Source organism: Mesoplodon densirostris, chromosome 2 (assembly GCF_025265405.1).
Source record: "Mesoplodon densirostris isolate mMesDen1 chromosome 2, mMesDen1 primary haplotype, whole genome shotgun sequence".
Classification (NCBI taxonomy): domain Eukaryota; kingdom Metazoa; phylum Chordata; class Mammalia; order Artiodactyla; family Ziphiidae; genus Mesoplodon; species Mesoplodon densirostris.
The window spans coordinates 149354329-149376976 of record NC_082662.1 but is presented as its reverse complement, the minus strand read 5'-3'; the positions used below and the strand labels follow the sequence as shown (position 1 = coordinate 149376976).

At 34.4% G+C, this 22648-nt stretch overlaps 1 protein-coding gene across 2 annotated transcripts in view; it reads right to left on the bottom strand.

Annotated features, from left to right (window-relative positions):
* The window catches only part of TPR (translocated promoter region, nuclear basket protein), a 66406-nt gene that overhangs the window by 20440 nt on the left and 23318 nt on the right, over positions 1-22648 (bottom strand). For both annotated transcript variants that reach the window (XM_060091127.1, XM_060091129.1), the window contains exons 19-37: positions 21830-21992; positions 20392-20526; positions 19740-19880; positions 18606-18771; positions 17412-17578; positions 16273-16425; positions 15729-15845; positions 13714-13917; positions 13416-13600; positions 12823-12970; positions 10848-10985; positions 10614-10745; positions 7097-7227; positions 5680-5890; positions 3854-3997; positions 3289-3487; positions 2109-2314; positions 1841-1902; positions 944-1152 (exon numbers count right to left, since the gene is read on the bottom strand). In XM_060091127.1, the coding sequence (XP_059947110.1) occupies positions 944-1152; positions 1841-1902; positions 2109-2314; positions 3289-3487; positions 3854-3997; positions 5680-5890; positions 7097-7227; positions 10614-10745; positions 10848-10985; positions 12823-12970; positions 13416-13600; positions 13714-13917; positions 15729-15845; positions 16273-16425; positions 17412-17578; positions 18606-18771; positions 19740-19880; positions 20392-20526; positions 21830-21992 (3011 nt within the window). The remainder of the gene's footprint in view (positions 1-943; positions 1153-1840; positions 1903-2108; positions 2315-3288; positions 3488-3853; positions 3998-5679; positions 5891-7096; positions 7228-10613; positions 10746-10847; positions 10986-12822; positions 12971-13415; positions 13601-13713; positions 13918-15728; positions 15846-16272; positions 16426-17411; positions 17579-18605; positions 18772-19739; positions 19881-20391; positions 20527-21829; positions 21993-22648) is intronic.

Genomic DNA, 22648 nt, shown 5'->3' with positions numbered 1-22648 from the left:
GGGTAAAAGTAATGTATTATGCATTTTTGTATTGCCTATGTGACAGACATAGAGTGTGCAGTAAATTGTTGGCTGAATTAAATAAACTGTTTTTGCATCTATTATTCTATGGAAATGATGACCAAATAAAATGATATTAAGAAACTCAAAGTCAAATTATAAGTTTTTATTAAGTATCATTTTGTCTTCAACTAATATAAAATGACTGTTAAGTTTAATTGGTAATATATCTCATAATTATTTTACTGAATGTAGCTCAAATAAAATATTCTGTCCTTTCATAGCATATATACATGTTATATATTTCTAAACACTTAATTTACTGAATTCTAACATTTGTTAAGACAAGAATCTAAGAAAATTTTATTTAGTAACTTTTACTGACACCTATCTTGGGGTTGGGGAAAGGGATTAAACAATGAGAAACAAATTCCTACCCTTGAGGAGCTCAATCTAGCGGAATAAAAAAACATGTATTCAACTGAATAAAATGTGGTTGTAATTGTTGTAATGAGTAAGAAAGTGACATGGGAAGAAAGTGCAGAAAGCAATTACAAGGTCAGACAGTTTATCAGGGAAGAAGTTGATGTCTGGGTCGAACCAGTGATTTAATATGGTTTTCTAAAGTGGATTTCATATCATCTTTCTTAGCTAGTAGAGGTAAAAAATTTGGTCCTGGAAAAGCATGCCATATACTTATAGGGGTGTATTTCTTTCCTTCTTTAGCTTCAAAACACAAAAAGCAAAAAGGAAGGGAGGGAGAAAATATGCTACATTAACAAGTATCCCAGGAGGCATACACCTGAAAATATTAAATGTCAACTTTTACATGATGTCTGACTTTAGCTTTAGTGGAAGCCTCATTTATCCTTGAAGTTACTGTCATCTTCTTGTAATAAATCTAAGTAAACAATTCAATCAGACCTGTTATTATTTTACTTACCTTCTTGTGATTCCACTTGTGTAGTGGGCATCACTGTAGCTGTTGGGGTAGTAGTAGGATTTGTAACAGTTGCAGGTGTAACCATTGGGCGGATACTAGCCCTGGGTGTTGACTTATTCCCAGCCATAGCTGCAGCTGTCACTTTACTTGGAGTAGACACAACAGGAGTTGGCTTGATATTGGCTGTTGGTGGGTCTGATGTGCTGGCACTTACAGAGGGGAAAATGCAAGAATAATAAATCATAAAAAATTACTAAAAATATGCCTTATAAAATACATATACTCTATCAAAAGCAAAGCACATATGCTTCTTGAAGTGAGTGTCTAATAATTACGACCTTAATATGCATTCAGACCTTATTAACTCTGTTTTCCTAACACTGCTTTGGGTAGACTTTTGGCAGATTAGAAAAAAAATTAAAGAGACAGTTCAGTATAGTTCTACATTTTTTGTTCACTCAATATTACAAAACTCTTATTGAAGAGGTTTTGAACTTAAGCATTAAAAACTGTGCAGGAAATGTTCTGCAGTGGTGCATCCTGACGATGTAGAAAGTATTCAACTGTGCTCAGCCTTTTATCCTTGTACCATATAACATCACAGGGAACATTAGTAGCCTATCTTAGAAGTCAATCACAAACTAAAAGATGAAAGACACTTTCTCTGTCACAAAGCTCTACCTATCTGATAGGACTGAAAGTATACTGAAAACAAGAGTTCTGGAAAAAAATATCTCAGCAACTACATGATGCAGTTTTGCACAGGATAAATGGCTCTTTACTTACACATTTTTACAATACAGATTTTTTCTCCCCAAAGATCACTAGATCCTTCCTGTATTTTAAAAGAAAAACAGGGAACAGACTGCAAACAGACTGTCAAAGAACAAAACTCACATTCCTCTTTCACCAGAAGTTGGAGCTGTTTTCAACGTGATCTGTCTCTGCTGTTCTGGGACCTATAAAAAGAAAACTATGGATTACTGTGCCTATCCCACAAGAGTCCACTAAACAATGCCATCAAAGTATTTTACTTGTTAATTCTCTCTAAATACCTGGTTTAGTCAAAATTCAGTCTGACAAAGGCTCCTAAATCACCAGACATCTTCAAGTAAAACGCACAGGGCAAAAATGATTTGTCACTTAAACCGAATTAGCTAATTACCTTATTAGTAGGTTCTTGAGGCTCATCTCTCTGCTCAAGGTGTCTCTCTTGATGCTCCCTGAGTTCTCTTTCCAAGCGACTAATTCGACCTTCATACTGGGACTTAAGAGCAGTCATACGAACATCCAGTTCATCTTTCTGCTGATCTAAGGCTCCATTCCTTTGTTTAAGCTCCTCATTTTCTTTAGTTAGCTGATCTTTTACACCTAAAGAAATAACCACATGATTCTATTAAAATCATAATCAAACACTGGAAATAAAATGCATTTATCTGCATAATAAGTACTCAAAAGTCAAATCAGATTCTATTCCTGAACTTTAACATCCACAATAATTCTGATATACATCTCAATAAGTTCTAAACTATCTGTATTTGCTTTATTACTCCAATATAAAATATACTCCAAAATAAAACATTTTACTTTTACTAAGATCTCAAAAAGACAAAGGCTCTACCATAAACTAGTCAGCAGGAACCCTTTCATATGGCCTTTAATATTTTAATATATTAGGAATTATAAAATTTTCATTTCATATAACCTACAGCATATACTCAAGAATAATTAAGAAACATCTTTTATGAAATAAGTTGCCAGGGGCACTATCTTAGAGATCATTTAAAAAGCTGCATATAATAAAACTCAACTGATTTGGCATTTTATTTACCTACTAGCAGACTGGTAAGCAAGGTGCAGTAAGGCCCTGAGCATTGTAGCACTGGGCTCCTCATAAATTTGACATGATATTCTCCCTGAAGGGCTAAAGGGGCCCTCAGTGAAGTGAGGCACAGAAAACTCATTTGGCTGGTAAGATCTGATGCTGTCTAGGAATTTACAGAAGGCTTCTGGACTGTATACTGTGGACCCAAAGGATCACCATCAAAAGGTAGTAATAGTTACACAGTAAAGCAGAAGGATGGCTGTACTCCCTATCTACTATCTACTACCAGTTAACAATTAATAAAGATTTCATAAATAAATTACAGACATCCTCATCACTTGAAAATTAAAATTGCTGTAATTTGTGTCTAATTAAATAAACCTAAATATCTAAAGCACACACGCACATACACAGAAATCACTTTATAGTATTTACTTTTCTTTTCTATTTAATTTTAAGCCTGTATCAAGTAACCAACTTTCACTATCAAGTTCAAATCTTAAAGTATACAGAAACTTACCAGCTAAATGTGCAATTTTTGATTTTGCTGCTACAATAGCCTTTCTTGTTTTTTCTTCCTTTTCAGTTATCTGCTGTCGGAGCTGTTCCTCCTGTGTGGTTCTATCTTGAAGGTCCTGACGAAGTCGTGAAAGTTCAGATTGAAGCTGCATAGTCTGTTCCTGGAGATTTCTTGCTTCCATCTCTTTTTCAGATAATGTCTTTTAAAGGAAGACAAAGTATGCACCATGTAATTCAACGAAATCAATATAACTGTATGCCCTACAGACTTAAAATGTAAAACTTATTAATTTGCTTATTTAGGTTAAATGGAAGTATAAATATAAAATGGTGGTCAAACCAAGTAAGTGAACACTTAAAGATGATTAGGTATTATTTACATACATAAGTCATTCAAAGTAAAAGGATAAAATATATACCTTTCCATATAAGAGAAAGTATCAGTGTTTAACACATTTTTTTTTCAAAATTCCTTTTTATGACTGAGTAAAATTCCATTGTATTCCTTTAGCTTTTCAACAAAAAAACAATTCCTTCAACACCTTCCACTACTCTTCTGCTCATACCTTCTGCAGATTCTCCACCTGACTCTCGAGTGATTTTGACTTTGTTTCAGCTTGGTTAAGGGTTTCTTTGAGCTCCTGCATTTCCTGGATTGAGACATGCTGTTCCTGATGGTCTCCAGAAGACTGAGCTGAGGTCTCCATGACCTAAGATGACAAAGAGTAATAATATACTTGCACATTTATATTCAATAATTCTGCAAATTCATCTAAGAAAATAATCGTAAGTATGTAAAGAAATTTATTTTTAAGAGTATTCATAAATAAATCTTCTATTGAACAACTTTAATGTCCAAAAGTAAGCTATTAAACAGGTTAGGGCTTTCCATACAACGAGGTATTAGCCAGCTAATCAAAATGCTGATGCATTATTTGACACAGAATTATTTGGAAAAACAAATCACTCATACGTAAACAAAAGCATACTAAAGTGCTAACAATGGTTAACTGAGAGGCAAGAATTTTGAAATTTTTTCTTTATATGTTTTTTCGTCTAATATACTAAATACACAATAAAGTCAATATACAAGTTCTTTACCACTGGGAATTAAAAACAAAATTCAGATCCAAAGTAAAACAAGGATTTAAAAATTCTTTTTGGTAGGTGGTTAACACAGACTACTTATTTAAAACTGTAACAAAACCTGATAAACTATAAAGAACTAGTATTTTTTTTTTTTTTTTTTTTTTTTTGTGGTACGCGGGCCTCTCACTGTTGTGGCCTCTCCCCTTGAGGAGCACAGGCTCCAGACGGCAAGGCTCAGCAGCCACGGCTCACGGGCCCAGCCACTCCGTGGCACGTGGGATCCTCCCGGACCGGGGCACGAACCTGCGTCCCCTGCATCGGCAGGCAGACTCTCAACCACTGCGCCACCAGGGAAGCCCAAGAACTAGTATTTTAGATATACACAATTTCAGTCAGCAATGAGTTACAAGAACATAGTTCTGAAAAGGAGCAATATTTGAAATTGGGAAACTGAATTAAAATACCTAGCATTTACTACTATTTCTATATGAATTTATAGCTCAATCTGGGACATACTAAAGAGCAAATCTTTTTAAAAAAAAAATTCTATTGGGCCTCCCTGGTGGCGCAGTGGTTAAGAGTCCGCCTGCCGATGCAGGGGATACGGGTTCGTGCCCCGGTCTGGGAGGATCCCATATGCCGCGGAGAGGCTGGGCCCGTGAGCCATGGCCGCTGGGCCTGCGCATCCGGAGCCTGTGCTCCGCAACGGGAGAGGCCACAACAGTGAGAGGCCCGCATACCGCAAAAAGAAAAAAAAAAAAAAAATTCTATTTATTTATTTATTTATTTTTGGCTGTGTTGGGTCTTCGTTGCTGTGCGTGGGCTTCCTTGCGGTGAGTGGGGGCTACTCTTCGTTGCAGTGCGCGGGCCTCTCATCACAGTGGCCTCTCTTGTTGCAGAGCACGGGCCCTTGAGCACAGGCTCAGTAGTTGTGGTGCACGGGCCCAGCTGCTCTGCAGCATGTGGGATCTTCCCGGACCAGGGCTCGAACCCGTGTCCCTTGCATTGGCAGGCGGACTCCCAACCACTGCGCCACCAGGGAAGCCCCCAGAGCAAATCTTAAACCAAATAAAGATATCACATATAAGCTTACCCTTGTTTAGAACCTAAAAACCAATAATTAAAAATTATGAATAAGGTTTTTGTAAGTCATCTAAATATTTATATATGTATCCAAATATATATCCACCCATATATCCAAATATATACATAAAACTGTGTAAACTGTGTAGATCAAAACTATATATCAAAAAATGATAATATATATATGAAGAATATATAAAAAAAAACTGCTTCAAAATACCTTATCTTGTTGTGCTTTAAGTTCTTCGTATTGAGTCTTGTACCTACGCCCTATTTTCTTGACTTGAGTAATAGTTTTAACTTTTTCTTGAATATCAATTATTTTGGCATCTAAGTCCTTTTGGATGCTTTCCTTTTCAGTTCTTACTTTATTTAAATCTTCCTTTAGACTCTGGATTAAGTTCTGGTTGTTAGTCAAAGATGCATTTGATCTAAGCAAAAAAATGGGGTAAAGGAGAAAGACTAATAAATATTTGGAACCTTCCAAATTTTAAAATCCTTTAAGTTATATTTTTATTATGTTGCTTTAGTCTGTTTTTTATTTAGAAAATTCTAAGAAAACCATACACATACTTCAAAAGATAATTCCTTAACTTATGAACCTGTGGTCCTTTAGAAAGATCTGATTTACTTATTATATGTCATACATGCCCATTTTAGAGATGAGAAAAACTGAGCTACAAATGGTCAAGTAACATGCACACTTTTACTCTGCGTTGGTACACAGAGTTTAATCCACATCTGTCTGATAGCAAAATCTATACTCTTTCCACTCTAATGTGTGCTGAGTAAGTATATTAGGCTTTATAGGCCACATACAGTGTTTGTTACATGTTCCTCTTTCTCCTTTTTTACAACACTTAAAAAATGTAAAAATCATTCTTAGCTTCCAGCTGTATAAAAAAAAGACCTGTGGATTATGGTCTGCCAAACCCTGTACTTTTATCATGAACAGAACTTGAAATCAGATGACCTGAATTAAGAACATGGGTTTAACCGCTACTAACCTTATAAGCTTGGGTACCTTTCTGAATCTTAGCTTCCTCACCTTTAAAATTAAGTAATATCTCTCCTACTTAAAATGCCAGACTACTGTTATGAAAAAAATAAGAGAATAAATATGACAAAAATTTGTAAGCTTACCAAGTATCACATAAATAGGGGCTATGACAGGGACAAAGGACATTGAAGCTTAAAAGAGGTAAACCAGAAACATTAATTTTAATATTACATTTATTTTCAAAAGGCAATACTTCACTATAAGTTCATTTAAAAACTTTATTAAAAACTTTCAAAATAGATTCATGAATATATATGTTAACCAAAAAAAAAAAAAAGAAAAATCTACTTGCAAAAGTCATTTTGACTATTTTAAAAAGTTTGCTTTAGATTCATACCAACTATGTAGTTTTTTAAAAAGTAATAAATATTGAGAAATAATGCATATATGAAGGCATAAAACTAAATTACTGCTTGCTTTGCTCTATAAAGTAATAAAAGGAAAGCCACATGTAAGGGCTCCAGCACTTTCCATTCTTTATAAAATCAGGAAGCACTTAGGGGGTCACATAAAGAATAGAAACAAACTTCTTTAAGATTTCAAGAATTGTATACAACTTAAGGTTTCTTTCATATACCTTGCAATTTCAGCTTTAAGTCTTCCAATTTCTTCAGTCAATTGTTGAATACGCTTAGCATGCACTTCCTTTTCAGAAAGGAGCTTCCGATATTCTTCTGTATCTGGATCTTTCTGTTGACTCACTAGATGCTAGAACAGCAAAAATGCATAATATGGTTTTATAGTTTTCATGAAACTAATGTACTATAATAAAATATCAGAGTATCTAATTGTGTTTACATTTGCTACTTGCATACACTGTGATCAAGCACCGAACTACAAGAAAATAAGATCAAAGCTTTAGTTCCTTTGTTTAGCTAAGATGTTTAGCCAAAATGGAAGGGGAAAATAAAATAAATGTCATTCACTATTTTTTTCATAGCTGCAAAGGAACATTTCAGAATTGTTACAATGGAGCCAAAAAAGGGATCCAAAGAATCTACAAGCTTTCTATATTAATATTAAATACCTAATTTCATTAAAGTGACATATACAAGGGAAAAAAATGTCATAATGCATTACAATCTAAACAAAAATATGAAAATAATCCTAAATAACTGATTCCATTAACTAGGAAAGAAAGCATCATAATTTAACAGGAATGTATCTAGATTTGGGCAGATTATCCTCCTTTCTTGATTTTTCAGATTGCTTGATTAAAAAAAAAAGAATAAAATGCACTCTAAAATTCTATAGTCCTCTTCAGATACAAGTGGTTCCCTAGAGCATTTTCCAGGTGCTAGGTGAACTGCTTCATTTGTTTAATTTTTGTAACATGAAGAGGGGTATTATGCTCTCATTTTCACAAATAAGGAAAATTGGCTCAGAAAGATTAATGTCCTCATTTTCACAAATCACGTAACTAGTATGTGGTAAGGCCAATTCCCAACCTTTTGTTTGAATATAAAGCTAGCATTTTTTTTAACATGGTTATTGAAGTATAATTGCTTTACAATGGTGTGTTAGTTTCTGCTTTAAAACAAAGTGAATCAGCTATACATATACATACATCCCCATATCTCCTCCCTCTTGCATCTCCCTCCCACCCTCCCTATCCCACCCCGCTAGGTGGTCACAAAGCACCGAGCTGATCTCCCTGTGCTATGCAGCTGCTTCCCACTAGCTACTGATTTTACATTTAGTAGTGTATATATGTCAATGCCACTCTCTCACTTCGTCCCAGCTTACCCTTCCCCCTCGTTTCCTCAAGTCCATTCTCTACGTCTGCGTCTTTATTTCTGTCCTGCCCCTAGGTTCTTCAGAACCATTTATATGTGTTAGCATACGGCATTTGTTTTTCTCTGACTTACTTCACTCTGTATGACAGACTCTAGGTCCATCTGCCTCACTACCAATAAATCAATTTCATTTCTTTATATGGCTGAGTAATATTCCATTGTATATATGTGCCACATCTTCTTTATCCATTCATCTGTCGATGGACACTTAGGTTGCTTCCATGTCCTGGCTATTGTAAACAGAGCTGCAATGAACATTGTGGTACATGACTCTTTTTGAATTATGGTTTTCTCAGGGTATATGCCCAGTAGAGGGATGGCTGGGTCGTATGGTAGTTCTATTTTTAGTTTTTTAAGGAATCTCCATGCTGTTTTCCACAGTGGCTGTATCAATTTACATTCCCACCAGCAGTGCAAGAGTGTTCCCTTTTCTCCACACCCTCTCCAGCATTTATTGTTTGTAGGTTTTTTGATGATGGCCATTCTGACTGGTGTGAGGTGATACCTCACTGTAGTTTTTTTTTTTTTTTTTTTTTTTTTTTTTTTTTTTTGCGGTATGTGGGCCTCTCACTGTCGTGGCCTCTCCCGTTGCGGAGCACAGGCTCCGGATGCGCAGGCTCAACGGCCATGGCTCACGGGCCCAGCTGCTCCGCGGCATGTGGGATCTTCCCAGACCAGGGCACGAACCGGTGTCCCCTGCATCGGCAGGCGGACTCTCAACCACTGCGCCACCAGGGAAGCCCCTCTCACTGTAGTTTTGATTTACATTTCTCTAATGATTAGAGATGTTGAGCATCCTTTCATGTATTGTTGGCAATCTGTATATGTTCTTTGGAGAAATGTCTATTTAGGTCTTCTGCCCATTTTCGGATTAGGTTGTTATTTTTTGATAATTGAGCTGCATGAGCTGCTTGTAAATTTTGGAGATTAATCCTTTGTCACTTGCTTCGTTTGCAAATATTTTCTTCCATTCTGAGGGTTGTCTTTTTGTCTTGTTTATGGTTTCCTTTGCTGTGCAAAAGCTTTGAAGTTTCATTAGGTCCCATTTGTTTATTTTTGTTTTTATTTCCATTTCTCTAGGAGGTGGGTCAAAAAGGAGATTTATGTCATAGTGTGTTCTTTCTATATTTTTCTGTAAGAGTTTCACAGTGTCTGGCCTTACATTTAGGTCTTTAGTCCATTTTGAGTTTATTTTTGTGTATGGTGTTAGGGAGTGTTCTAATTTCATTCTTTTACATGTAGCTGTCCAGTTTTCCCAGCACCACTTATTGAAGAGGTTATCTTTTCTCCATTGTATATTCTTGCTTCCTTTATCAAAAATACGGTGACCATATGTTCATGGGTTTATCTCTAAGCTTTCTATCCTGTTACATTGATCTATATTTCTGTTTTTGTGCCAGTACTACACTGTCTTGATTACTGTAGCTTTGTAGTATAGTCTGAAGTCTGGGAGCCTGATTGCTCAAGCTCCGTTTTTCTTTCTCAAGATTTCTTTGGCTATTCGGGGTCTTTTGTGTTTCCAAACAAATTGTGAAATTTTTTGTTCTAGTTCTGTGAAAAATGCCATTGGTAGTTTGATAGGGATTGTATTGAATCTGTAGATTGCTTTGGGTAGTATTATCATTTTCACAATGTTGATTCTTCCTGTCTAAGAACATGGTATATCTCTCCATCTGTTTGTATCATCTTTAATTTCTTTCATCAGTGTCTTATAGTTTTCTGCATACAGATCTTTTGTCTCCTTAGGTAGGTTTATTCCTAGGCATTTTAGTCTTTTTGTTGCAATGGTATATGGGAGCGTTTCCTTAATTTCTGTTTCAGATTTTTCATCATTAGTGTATAGGAATGCAAGATATTTCTGTGCATTAATTTTGTATCCTGCTACTTTACTAAATTCATTGATTAGAGCTGGCATTTCTAACCGTACTATGCTATATGGTTTTGTCCCTCCTAAAAAGGTAGCAGTCAGTGAACAAGTCTTCTTAAAGTGATTCAGTAAGCTACATAAATCCATTTTTCACGTACCAAAGCATTTTAGATAAAGCAGAAGCCTAAATTTGGAATCCAAGTAAATAAATTAGCTGTTTTTTAAAATATACAAAATGTAAGCAAAACTTTAAAAACTGAGTTATAAGTTTAATGCCTGTCACATATGTACAGGTGTACACGTTAGACTTTTACTGATAAACACATAATACTTTCCACTAGCTTATCAAACATTTTTATCCCCTTAAATTTTACCCTATTATTTTAAATCAACATGTTTCCATATTTTGGAATGGGTTTAATTGCACTTACCTGGTTACGTGCTTTCCAACGTTTGACATCTTCTTCTAATAACTTCTTCTCTGCTTGCAACATACCGCTTTTCTCACTCAGCTCAGCATTTGCTTCTTGTAAGGGTAAAATATCTAACTCCAGTTTCCTCACCTGAAAATAGTTCCAGTATTTTTTTTAATACCTGATGTGAGAGTTTATTTAAAATACTATTAAAAATAATGTGCCTCTACTCTTCATTGGTAAGTTACAAACCTTGGCTTGCATCTGTTGTAGATCCTGTTCTAGCCTTTCCTTTTCTTCCCTCAGCATCTTATTGGTCTCCATAACTACATTCATTGTTTCAGTTTTCTTCATCAGTTCCTCATGCTGGGCCATTGTTTTTGCAGTTACCTAAAGTGTTCAAACATGCATACAGCAACATATAACAGTAGATTAAGACCTACCTTTTCCTACCAGTTCTAATCTTTCCTACAAAAGTAAAAAGGATTGAAATGTCAACTTTTAAAACAAATTCTTAGAAGTCTTACATGTTTTTCTGATTCATGCTAATTACAGAGTTTAAACAAATACTAGAAATTAAAAGATGAAAGTAAAAAGATACTACAAATCCTGCTGACAAATAGTTTTTACATTAGGTAAGAACATCAATCCAGATCTTTCTGTATCTATCCTTTTTTCTTGCTACACTGAATTGAAATAGTTCTAAAACAATGTTATTTTGATCCTCAGTTTTTTCCCCTTTTCAGAAACTCTTTTTCATTTCACTCAGTTATTTCATCACTTTGGTTCTGAGAAATTTTACTGAATATTTGTTCATTTGTGAAGAACTTTTCTTCTGTTCTCATTGAGTATAGTTATCTATCTTTTGCACATGTTACTTTATTCCTTCACCATTTTAAAATCTATGGTTCATGACTGCCATGCTACACTGTTCATCTTTGGTAGACATTCTATTATTTTTGATATAATGTATGTTACTTCTTGACTCTCCTCTGACTGTATGTAAGAGTTGGTTGGGCTGGGCACTTTCTACTAGTATTATTTGCCTTTCTACAGCCCAAAGGAACAGCAAGGAAAGCAGAAGAGACTGAGAGAATATACAGTCTTTGTTAGAAACCCCGATTCTGCTCTTTTCCTCCAACTGTTAACTCCATTGAATTAGAGGGTCTGTTTATTATTTCCATAATGAGATATGTTTGAATTTGGGTTGTTTTCTCAATAGGATATAACTCTGGAATTTTAAATTTCTGTCTGAAAATGTAAATCCCATAAATCTAATTGTTCAATTATTCACTTTCCCCTGTCTCAATGGTTTGTCTCTAGCAGCCATTCCAACTATCAGTTAAAAGAAGATAAATGATTCAAGGTCTTAATTTCCTTCCTTCCAGATGTAGAGTTGTATTACTGCATCTCCTCAGAATGAGGTTATGCAATAGTAAGCCTTTGGGTGGTAGTGTGGACTAAGGAGTTAATAAGCTTATGTTGTGATCACATATTCACTAAGCATCTTTTTTTCTCCTTCGGTCAACTGTTTTGACTACACTTTCTCTGATGAGAAAGGAGTATTCTGTAGCAGTTTCAACCTACCTTTTTTTCTAAAATGACTATCAATCTATAATGAAAACTACAGTAATAAATTAAGATAACTGAAATTTATTAAGCACTCACTGTGTACCAGACATGATTCTAAATGCTTCATGTGTACTAACTCAATCCTCACTATTATTATCACCCCAATATTACAGACAAGGAAGTTTAAGAACAAGGAAGTTAAACAATGCATCCAAGGCACACATCTCATGGTGTGAAGCTAGAATTTGAAAGCAGTCAGTCTGGTTACCATTAGTCTCTCACCACTGTATTGTGCCAGTGTTTACTAATGTTTAATGAATTTTAAACAGAATGCTTATTTCAAACTAAATTTTATGTTATTAGAAACTGAAATGAGCTCATCTCTTGATTGCTTTTTTTTTTTTTTTTTTTTTTTTGCGATATGCGGGCCCCTCACTGCTGCGGCCTCTCCCGCTGCGGAGCACAGGCTCCAGACACACAGGCCCAGCGGCCATGGCTCACGGGCCCAGCCGCTCCACGGCACGTGGTATCCTACCAGACCAGGGCACGAACCCGCGTCCCCTGCATCGGCAGGCGGACTCTCAACCACTGCACCACCAGGGAAGCCCTCATCTCTTGATTTAACAAGTGCTTTCTTAAAGCTTAGGATACATACCTGAACTTTCTCCCTTTCAGCATTTAGACTATCCTGCAGTTCCTGCAGCTCTCTTTCTAAAAGTTCAACCCTTTGTCGATAGCGCAGACTCTCAACCTGAGCCACTTCAAACCTAGTTTCAGCAATTTCTTTTTCTCGTCGTATAAATCTACAAGAATATGTATTTTATTTGAATAGAAAAATGCCAATATAACATTTCAAAACTTGGATAATTTTTAAGATGACAAAAATCATTCACTTTAAAAAGTATTTTTACACAATGCTTTCATTAAAAAATAATGGGGGATATATTTCATTACAGACAGTGGCTTCTATCTTTAAAATAATCCGAAAGGCAATTAATTTTCTAAAGAACCCACTCAAGTTCTTACTGTTAGATTTAACTTGAACTAATTTATTTAAATTGGCATATGTCTAAATGTCCAAAGTGATCACTAATTGGGTGATAGTGGGTTTGTTGACTAATAAGAGACAAATGAGCTTTATACCTAAATATCATATAACTCCCACTTGTCTAATTTATACATTTATAGTGTCACTTCATAATTGTTGTTAACCACAGAAGTAAAGCATTAAGAATATACTGGATTTACCTGAGAATTTCTAAGATTTGTTCTTGAGATTTTCCTTCTTCACTGAGAGATACATTCAATGGACCTTGTACGCCTTCCTTCATAGAGGCAACGATTTTGTCACTTAATTTTTCAATCTGATCATGAAGTAATCTGTTTTGTTTTTCTAGATCTTCACAGCGAGAAACACTCTTGGAAACTTCATCCTATAAGCCAAGAGTCTATGATAATAGCAGATTTTCCAATGTACATTAAAAAAAAAAACTTTCAATTCTCCAAACATTCTGATGTACAATATGATTATGATGTACAATAATACCTTCAACATTCTCTCTCTTTCCTCCCAAGATGCTTTGCACTCCAACAACTGTGATTCTGCTTTCTGGGCTGTTTCTTCCAAGTGCTGACGCACTGACACCATTTTGGAAACCTGTTCTTTGGCAGCTTGTAGAGCTTCAACATCAGCAGCATGTAGCATCAATTCTCTCTCATACTTATTCTGAGCTTCCACAGCTATTTTAGCCTGAAAGGAATTATTTCCCCATCGACATAGATGATTAAAAACCCATAAAGCTAGTCTTTAAAAAGATGTACATTGTATTATTTAAAGTAATAAAAGTGAAGACAATCACTAAATGTACCAAAATAGGAGAATGATTAAAAATCACACTGTAGTGGGAAGCAGCCGCACAGCACAGGGAGATCAGCTTGGTGGTTTGTGACCACCTTGAGGGGTGGGATAGGGAGGGTGGGAGGGAGGGAGACGCAAGAGGGAAGAGATATGGGGACATATGTATATGCATAACTGATTCACTTTGTTATAAAGCAGAAACTAACACACCATTGTAAAGCAATTATACTCTAATATTAAAGATGTTAAAATTTTTTTTTAAAAAATCACACTGTATCTATTTAATGAAATATTAAACATCTGTTCAAAATGAAACTTAAGAACATGATATAGTAACTCGGAACAGCCTTTATGAAAAAAAGACTAAATATAACTGAGTTACATAAAATACATATATACACACAAAGTGAATGAAGAGAAATGAAAATAATCTATTTTGAGTACTGAAATATGGATACATTCTTTGATTCTAATTTCCAATGTTACGCTGTTTGGCAATAAGCCAAACACAATTCATTTTTGTCTAATTTACCTTCAATCTGAAGCACTTTCCCCTGTATTCCATTTTTAAAGTAATCCTGATACATATACATGTTATGTATATAAGCAATATGTAAGCAATAAAGAACAGTAACCCAACGAATGGCTATTAACATACCACCAAACATAAAAATGAGAATGTTTCCAATATCCTTACATGTCTTTCCTTCCCATTCTACCATTTCAATAATCCCCATTTTCCTGAATTGTTTTACCATTTCTTTTTCATACAAAATCATAAAAAGCAGTATCACATATATGTGTGTGTGCATGCTGTATGTATACTTAAATAATGTGGTTTTGTACTTTTAAAGCTTATAAACAGTGGTGTATAGAAATCTGTGTAAGCTCAGTAATGCATTAAAAAGGTATTAAAATTGTTTTGTTGAGAAAAGTATCTCTATCTTGTCTGTAGTACAGCTTTACAACTAGAATTAGTGAAGGACTACAATAGTGAAAGAATGTTTGCAAGTGAAAGCAAGTACACATTTAATCTCCAACTCCTATTTTTCTATATTTTTCCCATTTATCAACTTTGTTTTGTTAATTGATATTGCTCTACAGGTATCTCCTACTTTTTGAAAGTTTGCTTTATGCCACTTTGCTTATATGAGAAACCTACATTAGCGTCTGTTTTTGCTAACCAAAAGAAATCCAAAGAGCATTTTTGCTTTTACAAAAAAGGAGAAAAGTGAAAAGCGTTCAGCATTTGTTTTGCAGGAGCCATTATAGAGGCTGTGCGCACCCTGAGTAGCAAGAGAGGCACCGCCAAGCTCCCTCCCTGAGACTACACTCAGCATCTCAACATCAAGCTGTCATAGCTTTGAACTGTGTCTGTGAGCATCTGTGCTTTACCTCAATTTATTTTGTGCTTCCATTAACAAGATGTGTCCTAAGATAATTGTTTCTTCACTTAATGCCATTTCAGTTTACACACGGCTTCATAGGAACTTTCTACTTTTGGACAGCAGGGGAAACCTGTGTTTACTTTTAGCCTTCACCTATACTTTTCAACTGATGTTATTCCAAGTTCCACAAGAGTGGAAATAAACCTACATTTTTGTAAGATTCACCAATCCCCAAAATGCATTAATATACTCCAAGAACTGTTCCCTAAGGTCAAAGCTCACTTCTCAATAACTGGCTCTAAGAGTGACACTTACTTGTTCCTGACAGTCCCGTCTGGCTTGCTGCTCATTACTCAAAGCTGTGCCTGCTCTCTGAAGAGCTTCTTGTACTTCATTCTGAACACTATTGAGTGTTTTCTTTAACTCAGATAACTAAATCAGAAGAACAAGATTAAAACCAGAGTTAATTGCAAACTTACTTTAAAAATACTGGAGATAGATTTTTCAAAATACAAGTAGCCCAAAGACTTCTTACTAAATTTAAAATAGTCATAACCTGATATAATCTACTGGACAAATTTTACAGGTCTATGTTGACCCCATATTACTATCTGCAAAAGTCAATTTTTAGGCAGAGGCTTCTAAAAAGCAGCACTGATACCTAGTACCATAAAGTAGTCTTAAATATCCGAAAGGAAACATGTACAGATGTACAGAGTAAAACATAAAACTAAAATTGTTGGGTATGTGTTCATTCAATATCTGTTGAGATGAACTGAATAGTAAATAATGAGCTAGTTAAAAGAATTTAAACTCTTACCATAGAAAAAGTGATTGATACAGTAATAACTTAATTTACCTGTTGTTCCATGCTCTCTATGGCTTTTCTCTTGTCATCCTGAAGTTCCTGTTTTTCCTTCTCTACTTCCATTAACTTCTTTTCCAGCTGTGTCTGAAACTCAGCTGACTCTTTTAAGCGAACTTCAATATTCTTATGTACTTCTTCTGTCACCTTCGCCATCAACCAAACAATAAGATACAAAGAATATACACATTTAAAATTATACAGTTACTTTCCCCAAATCTAAACTAAATTTTAAAAATACTAAAATTAATGTTTGCCTCGTATTTTAAAAAAAATCCATCAAATGCTGATTAAAGAGTTCAAAAACATCACTTAAAACTATGCATAATTTACCTCTCTACCTGTTTACTGGTCATTTTTCTCTTTTGAAGTGAAATTTCCAGTTTTCATTTTCCCCTCATTCTTCATACCCACTTGCCAAATCTGTCCATTCTACCACTGAAAGGGGTTTTTCTCCCCACATATTTTGATTTCCATGATGCCAGCCATGAAAGGATCTTTTAAAACTGTGGCCCTAGTCTATTGCTATAGCCTCCAAAACAAACTTCGTATCCTCCAATCTATTACGTTCATCTTTCTAATTAAAGCAAATTCTGGTTATGACATGTTGGAAAAAAATCAATGCCTCAATAATCTTAAAACATATAATTTAGTATGACTTGAAAACCTTTCACATTTGGCTCTTGACTACGTTTATAATTATATTCCTCACTATTTCACTTCATAAATGCAATATGCTAACTAGCCTTTTTATCTTGGCTGATGGTGCCTTTTACGTGGAATAACTTTCTACCTTTAACTATCCAAATGATGCTTTCTTTCAAGGCTGGACACAAATGCCTTCTCTCTTGTGAAGTTATGCATACTCAAAAGACAATCTCACCTACCTCCCACTCACATCAACATTTCATCTATACCTTTTCTACAGCAATACACTTTCCATGTTTCACAAATTTGGTGTGATCTTTTTGTTTGTTTTATTTGGCTTATTAGACTCAAGCACTCTTAAGAGGTAAGTGCAATGATGTCACTTGAATCCATACTTGTTTACACAGTGCCTTACACATAGCAACAATCTAACTTAAAAAAAAAGTTAATAAGTGCATGCAAACTGATTTCAAAATTGTATATACCTGTTTTTCCTTGTTGAGGGACTCTTCCAAACTAGTAACCATTGCACGATACTGTTCCACATTACTAGTGCTTGTTTTGAGCCTTTCCTTCAAGTCATTCACCTGCTCTTCTGCCTGCCTTAGCTGACTCAGAAGGTCATCCACATCTTCTTTGTTGCTAGGCTGACCTAAAAGATTTAACAGCTTTCTTAAAATTAACATTTTAAAAGATATGAGAGATGACTTATCAATCCTGACTGTGAAGTTAGTACTAAGGCTGAAATAAGTAGTTAACTATCTAGAAAGTATATTACAACCCATACTGAATACCAAAATAAAAACAGGTTACTGTCAGTATGTTATTTCTTCAAAAGAACTCTGCTGTTACAAATATTTTTTTAAAAAAAGATACTTAAAAAGAGAATACATAAGTATTCTCATAAGTAGCTGAGACAGCTACTTGCAGAAATTACCATTCTTAATTTATTTAAATGTTGTTTATTCCAAAACACTACACCTTAATCATTTAGTGCAATTTTCATTCTAAAATTCATGGAAAAAGGAGAAATTGCAGATTACAAACAATGTTTTCATACCATATGATAACAAGAAAGAAGTATTGGATAATTATACATATACTATATATATCACATATACACATATATACTTATGTTTTAAATTTCTCTTCTATTGAGAAATAAAACCATGTAGAAAGATTATCTGGACACAATGGCTTTGTATTTGAAAAAGAGAAGCAAAACCTAATGAGACAAATGAGACAAATCTTTTACCCGTGGCTATCAATGAGCAAAGATTAGAAATATTGCTCTAAAAGAGACCAAGCCAATCAATTATTTCTGTGAGTGAGCCATATCATTACAAATTCAACAAGTAACCTCATCTCAAAAGGAAGAGTTAAAAATTCAAATATTAACCCTCCGCAAGAGAAACATTCTTAAAGTATCAGTAAAATAGTTTCAATAATTGGAAAACTAAGAGCATATCTTGGTCAGCTGCCATATGTACAACTATTCTGAATCTTCCAAGTCTGCAAATTTATTAATTTAAGTGGAAAACTGAGCTTTACTATATGAACAATAAAGGTTTTTTGTTTTTTAAATCTTTTGCTAGTATCCACATAGAATAGGCTATTTATCTACAGGATATGTTATAAACCTAAAGAGGTACTTTTTATCAGCCTACTTAATTATTTACCTTTACCAGTTCTCTGTGAGGACTGAGAAGCAAGCTGGACTTCCACATTACTGAGGTGCTGTTTCAATGTAGCAATTTCCTTTTGAGCATTTTTTAACAGTTCTTTTGTGTTAAGATGAAGATTAGTCTCAGTATCCAGCTGTCTCTTTGTATCTAAAAGTTGAACCTATAAGAAAAGATACATTAACCCTACAAACTCTTACCTTTAAGTTCTTAAGTAACTAGAGGTTCAAGTTATCTTTTTTACAGAACTTTAAAACTCTGGCTAAAACAGGGTAACAGAGATGAGATTTACCTCCCCATCTGAAACAACCAAAATCAAAAAAACAAACACCAACCAAAAAACCCCAGACAAAACACATTAAAACAACTGTGATACCTGAGTTAAGAAACAAAAGAGGTGAACCCTACAATTTCCCAGCTTATTGATTTAAGAGTGTCCAGGCTAAGGCATAGGGAAAGGGAAATGAGGCCCACAGGATTCCTGAATTGAGAACATAGAACTGAGAGTAGAAGAAGGCTAGCTTGAATTCATAAGACAGACTATCAGAGAGAAGAGAGCTGCACAGAGTACTGTGATTTGCACAGGATCCCTCTTGAATATTCAGCAAAACTGTGATCAGTGCATGCCTATGAAATTACCCTACACAGGGTAAAGAATCACCCAAAGAGACTGGAATGAAGCCTCTGTGGTGCTCAGAGAGAGTTATTAGGAATAAATAATGCCTGTTTCCATCAGCCTGACTGCAAAAGCTCTTAATTCACTGGGCACTGGGACTAGCAGTCAGGAAGATACTGCCTTGGTAGCAGTGAATAATTAGTTCTAAACTGAGCACTGCTTTGGGCCTGCTTAATAAATCGTAAAAAATATATTCAATAGAATCAAACTATTTTCAATGAACTTTACTGCATTCCAGAACAAAGCTCAAGATTTATAGAAACAGAGAAATATCCAGCACCCAATAGGATAAAACCCAATCAAAAATTACTAAGCATACAAAAAGCCAAGAAAAACTTAAGAGTCTGTAAGAGATCTCTTCAAAACTATGCTTCAACATGAGATGACAGTTTATCTACACACCAGCTTAATTTTTAAACATAAACATTCTATAGAAATTCAGAACACAGACTCACATCTAGATTTCTAGTAAGTGTATGCCTTTGTTCCACCTCATTTTCCAATTTCTTCTTTAGATGGGATATCTCATGTTCCAGTTTTTCTATCTGGCTACTAAGCCTTTGTTTGGTTTCTGTTTCAGATCGTTCCAATATTCCCTAAGGTAAAAAAAAGATTTTGGTTATACTTAAGAAAAAAGTAAGCCCCCCCACCAAAAAAAAAACCAAAGGCAATAGAAAATTATCGGAATACAACTCATTTCTACATGAAGAGGTTAAGAACTAAAACATTTACCAAGAAGGTATTTCGACATTTTCCATACTAAAACATATATTTAATAGGGAAAATAAAAACCATATTACCAATGGCCATTCAGATTCCTTGAAGTTTTAAAGAATATAAACCAAAGATTTAATCTTGTAAACAATTAAACTGTACAGGACTCTATAAATACAGACCCGAGAATTAAAACTGCCAATTGCATGGCTTCAGTCAGTTCTCTTTAAATGTTTTATTTAGAATATTGACGTCTTAATAAACTTCAAATTCAATGATCATAATGCATGATGAAAATGACATGAATTTTCATTAAGAAACCTGAGAAAATACAATGTCAAAATTGTTCAAATATAACTTAATTTTTCTATGTGTCCTTTTTTATTTGGTTACCTGAATTGTTTGCAGATTAGTTAGCAGCAAGTTTTGCCCTCTTTGTTCAGCCAACAAAGATTCTCTTTGCTGAGAAAGACGAACTTCTGACAATTTAAGCATTTCCTTTTCCTTTTTCAAATTTTCTGTTCTTACCTTGAGGCAAATACAAGTTAAAGAAAAAATGTTGAAAAGCAATGTGTCAAATGTAATAACACAGTTATAAAATTAAAATGATTCTTCATTACTACATATTTCTTAATGTTAGAAACTAACAGTAGCGACTACATCTCTTCACTATATAAAGAAATACAACTCTTAGTTTCATGTATTGAAATATGAAGCAAATATTGGAAATACTAATAGATCAAAGGAAAAAATCTTGCAATTACCACAAATACTAACACTATCTTTGCTCTAACAAATCAGACTTTAAAACAAACAATAAAAAAATCTAAAATGCCAGAGTGTAAGGGGCAAAACTGAAAAATTGTGCTATAGTCATACCTGCATACTATTAAATTATGCAAGTTTTAGAACCTAAGCTTGGTTTCTAAGTATCTGTTTGAAAGTGCTGACTGATCTATTTAAACTTTTTTTCCCCGTAAAGACTGAGTTTCAGGGGATATAGGAGGGTTCGCTGAAAATCAATATCCTCAAATATTCATATTTTCAGGATGAGTCAAAAACTATCTATCAATCATAAAACTTACTCCACCAGTTTGAAAATGTGCTGCTGTCTAGTCTCCACAAAGGAGTGGGTACAAGACAAAAATGAAAGAATATAGCCAACAGAATTAGAAAAGCTAGGTTTTAAGTCCCAACCAAACCATCTCTCATCATGGCCTCAAAACAGGCAAATTACTTAGCTTCTACGTCTGTTTCTCGATAGGCCAAATGGGGGACAACTGTACCTAGTTCATAAGTAATGATTAAAAAGCTGTGAGAGACAATTTTTTAAAAAGTAAAACATTGTATGAAGATTTATCTTCAAAGAATTTAGAATTTAGTTGAAAGTACTGTCAATTTCTGATTGACATTTATATTCATCATTCATTTCATCAATTATATTTCATTCATTGAAATTCAGAAATATAATTCAATGCTAACGAAATTTTTATACTGTCCTTTATTAGAAATAAGAATGGATAAAATATTCACCCACTGCCTTTGTTGTAACTAGAGCAACAGTGACTTATAAATTTATTTCGAAATGGAAAATCTGTAAGACAATCTTAGTCCCGACTAACAAACTTCTTTTCCTCTCCAGTTTTATTAGAAACAATCACCCAACCGATCTGATGGACAAGTGGATGCCTGGAAACTATCTGATAAGGACATATAATTCACAAACCTCAAATATCTACATTACACCAACGAGTAAAAGCAAAGCAATAATTAAAAAACAAGTGTCAAATGCAACTTATAACTCAAGTGAGATGCCGGAAATTGGTCTCACTTCTGCAACAGCTAGCTTTTCATTAGCTCCTCTCAAATCTTGTGTCATTGTGTTGATGATCTGTTCCTGCTTTTGAGTTGCTGCAGTGAGTTTCTGATTTCTCTCATGTAGGGATGTTATTTCTCGACGATATCCTTCAACATTATCTTGTAGCATTTCATAACTTATATGAAAAAAAAAATTCCATAAGCAACTGAAGTACTATATCCTAGTTTAGTTCCTTGATTTTCACAAGAACTTAATTTTACATGATTAATAATAAGAAAACAGTGGCTTATATAATAATGTAAAAATCTTCATTCTTTTTTCTAAATTCCACATTTAGCAGTCAAATTCAAATTCTAATTAAGCACAGTATCTCATGCTGAATTAACTTTTTAATCTTACTCATTTACAAGTATTTAAATCATATCCAAAATAATGCCATATAATGTGGATACACGAGACACCCATCACAATACAGTATGCAATTTAAGATATTCACTCATGGTTAGTGATGGATTTTTGCCAGTCCTTTTTTTTCTCTGTAAAATTCTTCATGTTATTTTCTTATGTGCTTGAAAGCTTAGAAAATGGCTGGCTAGAGCTATCAACATAGGGGAAAAAAAGGTGCTTTTATTGGGATATCAAACTGTTGGAATGTACAGAGACAACTGCTTGTCATATACTTACAAAAACAGTTTGACCATGTAGTATACAAAGAAATAAGTTTTTTCCTAACTTGATAAACTAACAAGTATTCAATGGCTCTGGTAATAACTATGGAATGAAATTTACCATTATTCCTTTGTAAGTGACCAAGAAAGTGAATTTTCCCAA